At 27.1% G+C, this 10,646-nt stretch overlaps 1 protein-coding gene across 1 annotated transcript in view; it reads right to left on the bottom strand.

The window, feature by feature from the left end:
• LOC105848300 (band 4.1-like protein 5) overlaps nt 1–10,646 on the bottom strand; it is a 71,259-nt gene that overhangs the window by 18,384 nt on the left and 42,229 nt on the right. Inside the window, exons 6-10 of the mRNA XM_065810372.1 lie at nt 8,489–8,541; nt 8,207–8,280; nt 7,911–7,957; nt 7,503–7,590; nt 80–168 (exon numbers count right to left, since the gene is read on the bottom strand). Coding sequence (XP_065666444.1) covers nt 80–168; nt 7,503–7,590; nt 7,911–7,957; nt 8,207–8,280; nt 8,489–8,541 — 351 coding nt within the window. The remainder of the gene's footprint in view (nt 1–79; nt 169–7,502; nt 7,591–7,910; nt 7,958–8,206; nt 8,281–8,488; nt 8,542–10,646) is intronic.

The raw sequence follows: 10,646 nt of genomic DNA, 5'->3' as shown, positions 1-10,646 counted from the left end.
TGCTGCAATGGCGACAATAATTATATTAAATCAGAAATTTATGATTATTGAATAATGTAAACAAATAAAAAAATAATACCATAGATAATAGCTCAATTTTTCCTCATTTCTAAATATATATACTCCATTTGGGGTTATGCCAACTGTGTATTGTTTACCATCTTCACCCTACAAAAATTTTATTTTAAAATAAAAAAATGAAGTATTAAAATTAAAAAGTTCGATTATAAAAGAAAATTATTATGCAATAACAATTTGAATTTTATTGACATTAATTAAACTTTTTAAGACCATAATCAACTCTGCTAAAGCTATTTTTAATAGTTTTTTTGTGTAATAAATATTAACTGTTTGTCTATTATCAGAAATAAGTGTTTGTTGTTTGTTTTGGTATTTATTGAAGTTTTGCTGATGTTGTTTTTGCTAATTTTTAATATATTTTTGTTAATCTTTAGTACATTAAAAAAGATTTTTGTCTCTTGTATTGTCTATTTGTATTATTATTATTATTAATAACATTATTGTTATAATTGTTATTAACTTTTTACTATATGTAGATACCCCTGAAATATCTTTTTCAGACTATATACAATTGATTATTTGAATACATCATTTTCGTTAATGTAAATGGCTACAAAACATAAACAACAATAGCTGTCAAATTTCTTTTTGCCTAGACCTGCACTGCCAGAGATACAGATCATGCCTTGTCATTACAAGTTACCAACTTTACTAAAAACTGTTTATCATCCAAGCCTCAACAATCACTTAGCCAAGGAATTCTTTAGTTTCCTCAGCTAGTCAGATGACATTGCTTGAATTGTCTTGAACAGGCTGTAAGTAATGCAGTTAAACACTACAATAATGTGTCACGAAGAATGCGTCAGGGTAATAAAACAGTTTTAAGTCATTACCAATATCTGGTCAGTTCCAAATCAAATCATGTAAAAAGCAAAACAAAAAATAATTAAAACTTAGATTATTTATTTATGTCATTATAAGACATAAATGCTATGAGACTGTAGCACACAAACTGCTACAGGCAGATAGGAATAAACAATTATGATTTTAACAAGAATTTTAAAGAAAAAACTTTAAATAATGTGTTGACATCATATTTATAAACTAAACATTACATATATGTAAAAAGCAATAACTGGGATTAAAAACAAATTTTTCAAATAATACACTTTAATCAAACTTTAGGAAGTGATGGAAGGAGCTTTTGTCATTTTGAAACTTTACTGACAGATATTGCTCTTGATTCTAAAAACAAGTTTTCTGAGAACTCAAATTTAATTCAGTGATTTGATTTAATCCATTTATATGCATTGTATTTTGAAGCAAAGAGTCTTGTCAGAACAACTTTTCCAAGAGATGATCAGAAGCATCCTATAGACCATACTACTTTTTGTTTTAATCTCAACTCTAATAAGTTGAAAAATTTTGAAACTTATCAGTGTGATGGCTACCACACAGCTTGTTTCATGTCAGATTCCATATATCACTTGGTTGTTAAAATTTTTCAATTGAATGTTTCAATTGTTTTATAAATTAAAATTTTAAATAAAATTTTCACGTTTTTGAAGCCTTGTTAAGCATTCTTTTTTTAAATGACAAAGCTTTTAATAATGCATTTTTTAATAATGTACAAACTATACATAAATGATGGAAGTATGAGGTAATACAATTGAATTGAAGAATATGTGAGCTCCCTTTTGGTACTTATCTCTTAAAAGCAGCTATGGTTTTAACTAATTCATGCTTTGAGTAAGCGTAAAGTGAAAATAAATAGAACTTATAAATTTAGGAAGGCCAACAGTTGTTATTCTTAATGATGTTACTCAATTAAAAGATTTGGTAAAAGGATAAAATTGGTTTCTTTTTATAAAACTGGATTTAATTAGTGAGATTAGGTTTTAGTTGTATACCATTCATAATAAGGCAACTTTGAAGGTTTAGAATCTTACAATAATTTTGTTTTTTTTAATAACAAACTAACTGTAAAAATAAAGTGCAAAAAGAAATGATGGGCTAATCCAGCAATTTGTTGGTTCATCTCATAATGACATAATATTCTAATGATATAATATCCTATCAGTAGCTAGACAATATTACAAACTAATATCTATGAATATTTTTCAAAAAATAATTAAGTCATCTTATTAAATATATTTTTAAAATATTAAGAAAATACTTTTATGTAGTTGTTTTATTCTTACATATTGTTGTTTTTTTTTTTTTATTTTTTTATTTTTTTATTATTCACCTCCCCAAGGCCCGAGGGGGGCCACTACAGTCGAGGAGGATACTAATTTTTTTTTTTTTAGTTGTTATTCGTGGTGCAACCCTCTCTCAACTCTTTAACTCCGAAACACGAACCTTGCCGAGCAAGGCCGCTGCGCGGAGAAACTAAGTTGAGCGCGGTACTTCCAGGGACGTGGTGGGAGTCAAACTCCGAACCTCTCGCTTACAAAGCGAGCGCTCTTACCACTACACCACTACCGCATTTTTAGAAAGTATACTACAAAAAACTGCTTGAAATGGGTATAAAAAGCAAATTTTACATAAAGCTCTTCCCTTTAGATTTTTAAGATAAAGGTTTTGTGAAATATAAGGTAAGAGAGTTGCTTTTCACATAGTGGCAAACTCCAAAAAAAGTTAAAATATAAAAAAAAAATTGTAATCCTATTCACAAGAATGGAAGATTAAATAGAAAAATAAAATATGATTGTCATCATAGTCTTTTGTCTCTTGGAGTGATTAGTTAGAAAAATTTATTCAATAAGATGTGCCCATATGTATTTCAATAAGATGTGCCCATATGTATTTCAAATTTTGCAAATGTTACAAAATTAATGAAATTTGTTACAATTTAAATAAATTTAATTAGTTTATTACATATTAGTATGAGGTTTTAACACTCAATTGCAATTTACTTAATGGTAATAAAAAATATTTTTAAAAGTTTGTTCATTCAAATGTACTAAATCAACGCGTTACTAAAGTCAACCATTGTTCCAAAACTTGTCATTTAAATTACTTATTCCAATGAATTTGCAAAAAGTTATTATCTGAAACTTAGTTCCATTCTTCTCAGATAACTAAATTTTATTTCAGAAGTTTGATTATAGATTCTAAAGACTTGGAAAATCTTTAAGAAATTTCAAAAATCTTTAACAAATCATTAACAAGTCTAACACTTCATCTCTCATACATGGGTCTGATCCTAGTAATTTTTATTACTGAATCTTGTTTTCCAACCTGTAGTTCAATTTTGTTGTTGTTAAAACATTGTTGTTGTTGCCAATTTAGTGTTGTTAAAACACTGCATGCTGTTAAAAATTGTTAAAAATTTCAACTCTTAAGAAAAAGCTTCAATTTTTCTTACATTTTGCAAGACCGAAATATCAAAAGACTCAAAACTCTTAAATTACTCTGTCCTCAACATATGTTTATAATTTCACATAATAACTTACTTTAGTAATATATAGAGTCATGTTTTCATTCTTTCCTTTTTCACTATGCATTTCTGTGATTTGAAAATTCCCAAGTTAAATAAGTAAAATATATTATTTGATAATTTAGTTTTGAATAAGTTTTTGGTTACTTTAAAACTTTTACATCAGTTTTTTCAGTAATTTTCGGTTTTGGTTTATTATTTTTTTATTTTTTTAAATAAGTAGATTGGTTTGGTTTTCACCAAAAGAATGATTCAGTTTAGTAAACCACGTTATTTTAGTATTAAGGTTTTTCTTGAAAGCCTACAATCTTCTTCAGAAGTTCTTTCAAAACAGAAAAAAAGTTACTTCGAAGACCACGAATATTAGTGAATGGTAGGTGTAAAGAACTTGATGATGATGATGTATTTTATAGTTTTTGATACTTGAGTCATTTTTAAATTTGTTAAAGAACTTGAAACAAAGTATAGATAAAACACAGTACACTATTTAATAGTCCGAGCAATTGCCTCATTACTATTAATAAACCCTAAGCCATAACAAAGGGCTCCAAATGTGGCCTCAACAATGTCCACCAAAAGTACGAACAGGAATACCATCCATGTGCATCATAGCACTGTTAGTACTTTGATATTTTACAGCTGTTGATTGAATCAGATTTTCTGAGAACTACTACAGGTTTCAGGAAATTGACTACCAGCCTGCCTCAGAACCATAAAACTGAGTTTTAGAGCTGTACCCTCATTAGGAGATAATAGAATGAGTTGCCTAGCCATAAAAACAGAGACAAAAGCAAAACCCATGCATTGAGTCAAGAAGATTCAGCATTCAACATCCTAAACTTGAAACAATGTATTATAAATACATCTGCGCCAGCGTAATAGATGATGAGGTGCCAGGCTGGTCAACAGATAGAATCAGTTTACCTCTTATATATATTGACTGATTATAGATATTAATTCATAGAAGATCATTATATCAAAAAAATTTTTTTGCAGCTTAGTGTTATGGCACTAATACTAGTAAAAAAAGCGGCTTCATTAAATTATTAAAATAATAGTTTTACTTTTTTAATGGTTTATATTGTTTATAACTGACACCTAAAATCATACCCATGCTCTGGGACTAAGCGGAACTGTGTGATCAAGAAATGAACATCAACAAGAAAATGGAATAAATTAATTTTTTATTCCAAGGCTTAATTTTGTTTCTAATGATTACATCAACCTGATTGACAAAGTTTTAAAAAAAAACCTTTAGCAATTTCTACACTTTCCAAAACTGACCTTGAGGAATGTATTGCCAGTAAAAATGTGCCAGCGCAGGAATTTCCAAAATATCCATGTCACACTCTGTAAAACTTGTTACTGAGACATCTGCTGCTGTGGTTGGACAAATATCAAGGCTTGAATTTTTTCTTTCCAGATTAGAGTCATGGAAAATAATACCTAGCTCCAACAATAAGGTAAAATTTTTATTCAAGATAAAATATAACTGAGAAATAGAATATGAAAACTTCGAAAATTTTGTAAGAACTTTTTAAAAGTTTAAAAAGTATGAAAATATTTACAATAAACTACATGATTAAACACAGAGAAACAAGTTAAGTGTGGTACTTCTTGTTTTCAAGGATCACTACACCGCTACCACTGATTAAGTTAACTTGGTCTATTCTAAAATAATAGTATATATATATATATATATATATATAATAATGTTTATAATAATGTTTCCAAAAAGAATATGTTTTGTTTGTAAGAAAAACTTAATTATTAAACAAGAAACTTTACCAAGTAAAAAATCTAAATTAGAGTTAGGCATGAAAATAAGTACCTATTGAACAATTACAAAAATGTATAAGCAAAACTAAAATTACCACTATCTAAAAAACTCATTGCAAAACTAATTCTTACAAATAGCTGTACTGTAACTTTCTGTTTACAAAATAAATACAGAAAAAATTAATATATATAAAATTAGTATATATATATATATATATATATATATATATATATATATATATATATATATATATGTATATATATATATATAGAGATAAGAGAGTGCCTGTCCAAATCAATTATGTACTAAGGCTCCCCACTATTGATGGCTATTTCAGAATAAGGTTATCAGTGACATTTGATACACAACTAAGTGCACAAAGATTATATAAGATACATAGATCATCCTGGTCATATTTTTAAAAATCTTTTCTTAATTTTTGAATAAGTGATGAGTGAGAAAGCTTAAAAAACAAATATATTACAAAAATATATACCTAAACTTGTATGTATGGAAATTGTTTTGGATATCCGGTAAAACTTAAAGTTTAGAAAAATACCCGAATTCTGAAAATATCCAAAAAAAGATAATCCCTGAAGATATGTATATAAGGTTGTGCATAATAAAATGCTTCTATCACAACACAACAGAACACACACATTTAGAAATCATGGAACTCACCAGAGATTCTTAAAGAAAACAATAAATGCTTAACTTGAAAATGCGGTATATTTTCATTTTTTTTATTAGTTCATGTTTTGTCTTTCACAATTTTTGTAAATTGTATGATAGTGTTAGACTTAGTAAAACTTCAGACAAAAACCTTTAGAAACATAAGAGCAAAACAAACAAACTTTTTTCAAAAGAAACAAATTTATTTTAATTGTAAAGTATGCCTAATGGTAAATCATTACTTTCCATAATAACCAAATCATTAATCACCTGATGGAAAATACACACATGCTACACTTGGCTTAAATAAGTAACAGTCTTTTAGAAAAGTACAGATAGCCACGATTGTGATTTACACACATAACAAAAGAAGTTCCGTTTATTATTATTAAATAACAACATAAATTTAACACTGGTACTGTGAATATGAAAATTCAACACATAAACAAACTAAGTTTTAATTTATTATTATCACTTTCTTTTTTTTAATAATCTAAGTTAATTGAAATTTTTTTAATATCCATTAAAAAAAATTTAATACACTTGGATTGTCTTGAAAAATTTAAAACACATGGATTGTCTTGCAGCAGCTCCTGGTTAACAATATGTTTCTCACGTCATACTGTAAAGATGTCACAACAATCCACATTATTTGCATTGATTGAGTTAACCATTCTACAACTTGTTGGGTAGAAAACAAAAAAAAATTGATTGCTTTTACATCATACTGTAAAGTTATCACAGCAAGGCATATTACTTAAATTGATCAAGTTGAGCATCCTGTATTTTCTTTAATAGAAGATGAAAAATGATTGTAAAAAAAACTAATTTGCTGTTTTTCTAGTATAAGACAAATTTAAAATTTTTTTATTAGAGTCACCACAAAAATTATACTACTTTATTTTAACTATATATTAGAATAAATACAGAATATATATATATATATATATATATATATATATATATATATATATATATATATATATATATATATATATATATATATAAAATATTGCAGACTTTAACCTCAATTTATTAGTTTTAAATCTATTTTTTATTTTTTATATGGATGTTTAATCAAGTGCTACACTTCCAAAGTATTCTGGCATTTTTACATATATATTAGTAATTAATTTACTGACTTCCCCATAATTTTCTTCTACAATTTTTCTTGTATATTTGCTTCTCAGATAAAAATTATACAACTTATAAGACTCTTTGCTTTATCATTTTTTCCCAAAACATCAACTTTTATCAACACTGCTTGTGTTAATTTGTTTTTTTAACAGTTTAAATATTTTAACAGTCTTTTTAATTGTGAGAAAATATTTTAAAATAAATTTCTTTAATTTTATGAAACAAAATCATGTGATAGCAACAAAAAAGTTAAAAAGATGTGTAATAAAATTGAAATTACTAAGTTTCAATCTTTAGAAAACAGAGTGCTTTTCATCATAAAACAGTGCAAATGCAATTAAAAAAACCAAATTCAAAAATTAAAAATAAAAAGGTGTAACTAATATGTAATTGATTTAATGGTAATATTTGAAAAAAATTTTCTTGAAAACTTATTTAAAAAATCCATACTTTGACTGCATGCTTATCCATCCCATAGTATTCCAGTTTGTTTGCTATAGTTAAATAATTGATTTCACATTGAGATGGATTCATACCACTAAAAATGTTTTAAGAAAAAAAAATTATATTTATGATTTTAAAAACAATTAAAAAATTACTTAAAATATTCAAAATAACTTAATGATGTTATTGTGTTAGCAGAACAGAACCCACCATGTACCATATAGTATATTACTTACCTGAGCTTGTTTTACAAAATAAGTATCAGTAATAAGGTAAGTAATATACTATAAGTCTAAACTTTTTTAAACAGATGGGTAATGACTATTATTAAAAAAAATACTATTCTCCTCTGTAGTGGATTCAGCAGTTTACACCCAACACAACCATAAAAGAGACAAACAAAAAAATATATACCATAACAGTCTGTGCTTTTTCTCTACTGCTTTTTCTAGCTCATTGCTCTAAAATAAATAACTTTCTTTAAATAAATACACACTATTTAGAGATAGTGTGCAATGGAAAGTTACATGTAAATTATTTTACAGATTTTACATTTAAACATTAGCACCAGACAAAGAAACACAATCATAAGTTGTTTAATTTTGAGTTAAGTTAATTTGATTGTAATTTTAGAGTTTGTTAGAAAAAAACTCAATTCTAAAATTAAGAAGTAAATAATAAAATTAAAAAAACAAAAAATTTAAAAAAACCTGATTAGGAACCAGCCGAAATTCTGAAACATAATTTCCACAGTGAACAGTGGCATCAAAATCACCAATTTCAGCTAAAATATAACAATTAGCAAATTTTAAATTAAAAAAATGATTTTATATAATCATTAAAAACACAAACAAAACAAAGTTATGAATACATTGAAAATAGGTATAAAGACATATGTATAAAGGTGTGTCAAGGTAAAGCTCAAGTTATAGTAAAGTAAAGCTTATATTATATAGCTTGTAGTTAAAATAATATTAAATCAAAAAACAAACATTGTACAGCTAATGCTCCTAATTCGACAGCTTGCTTAAGAGTAGGCTTCATTCTAGAAAATTAAATATAATCATATAATTTATTTACTGCATTTGTCACCTTTTTATATTTGTTTTTAAGATTATTTTTCAAAGTTTAATTATATCTAAGTATGCTCTAATAGTTGTGTATACGTATATACGCATATACACACTAATATGAATATATATATATATATATATATATATATATATATATATATATATATATATATATATATATATATATATATATATACATAAATGCATATATATACACATTTAAATATATCTTGTTTTTGGAGCAAACCAATGAATCTATGTGCTATGAACAGCTATTTAAAAATTTTGCCCACAGTGTAAACAGCTTATTAGCAAACATGATAGAGGTTTCATAATGGTGTAGGGTTGTTTCAGTGGCATATTGGGCCCAGCGTTGTTTCCACATGGACTCTAAGCTTTTATAAAAGGGTCTTTTCGAAAAAAAAAATTATTTTACTATGTTATTTTACTTTATATAAGCAACAAATAATTTTTTATTCATTTTATTTATGCTTCCACAAATTAAATTTCACTGACATACACAATTTTTCTTTCCCATACAACAATAAGTGTATTTATATAAGTTTTTTATGCTGATTTCAAAACTGAAAATTGTTTTGCTCTATCACATTGCATTCCAAAAAAAAAATCCGGCTCTTAAACATTTTTTCAAAATAAGCCTTTGTCTCTAGTATATTCTATGGCATAATTTTATTGATCTTTGCTTTCGTAATTTGTTTTCATAATAAATATTATTGACATGGCTACTTGAATATGTTTGAATTCTTCTGATTTGTTTTGCTACGTTTGTGGATTTTTTACCGATGTTGACCACCGGAAAATGACGACCCCTTTATTAAAACAATAATGAACTTTATTTCGACTCCAAAGTTGATGATGCAATGAAACAGTGGAAACCTAATATCATTTGCTCCATTTGTACGAATACTTCAGCAGGATGGTTGCAAAAATCACCAAAACACAAGTCAATGCCTTTTGGAGTTCTAATGATATGACATGAACCAACAAATCATGATTGTTACTTTTGTATGACAGTAATAAAAGGATTTTCATTTAAAACTTGTAAATCAATATTATATCCCAACACTCAATCTGTGTCCAAGCCAGTGCTTCAGAACTCCGTAAACCGTCCGGTATTAATTCCCCTGATTCATACTCTTTTCACTCGAATGATTTTTCTCAGAGTGGCAATGACAATCAATGTAGTCCAGAAAATATTATTGATTCTGATGATGACTGCATTCCTGAAAGCAATGTAATTCATTTAGTAAATAATGCAGAGTTTTCAGATCTTATACATGATCTCTCTTTGACAAAAGATGTTAAAATATGTAAGTTTCGCTTCAGACATAAGGAGCTTATGCAGTACTTTACATCAGATGATAATATCTGCTACTGTAATGATATTGACAATCTCATGCCACATCTTAGTCATGAGCATGAAGTCACAAACTGGCGTCTCTTCATCGATGCATCAAAAACTAGCCTAAAGTTTGTGCTGCTTTAAGTTGAGACTTATGACAATGTTTTAATAAAAATAAAAGATAATGATTACAAACGGAGAGTGTGTGGAGATTTAAAAGTCATTGCAATCCTCATGGATCTACAACTTGGATACACAAAATTCTGCTGCTTCCTCTGTGAATGAAATAGCCAAGATGCACACTATAAAAAAAAGATTTGGCCTACCAGGAATCATAAGGAACTAGGTCAAAAAAATGTTTTGCATGAACCACTGGTTTTAAAAACGACATCATATTACCACCTTTACACATCAAGTTGGGTCTGATGAAAAATTTTGTAAAAGCTTTGAATAAGTTATGTGATGCCTTCACAAATCTTTGTTCCGTATTTCCACGAATAAGCGATGCAAAAATAAAGGAACAAATTTTTGTGGGCCCTCAGATCAGAAAAGTAATAGGTGATCAACATTTTCAAGATCTACTAAGTGGAAAAGATCTTGCGGCATGGCTAGCTTTTAAATCCATTGTTGCCAACTTTTTGGGAAATAATAAATCTAGCAATTACATAAAAGTGGTTAAACAGTGCATAAATACCTTCCAGAACATGGGATGTA

The sequence above is a fragment of the Hydra vulgaris genome, chromosome 11 (genome assembly GCF_038396675.1).
Source record: "Hydra vulgaris chromosome 11, alternate assembly HydraT2T_AEP".
Taxonomy (NCBI): Eukaryota; Metazoa; Cnidaria; class Hydrozoa; order Anthoathecata; family Hydridae; genus Hydra; species Hydra vulgaris.
Note: the sequence above shows the minus strand (reverse complement) of the source record. Positions and strands in the feature narration are given on the sequence as shown.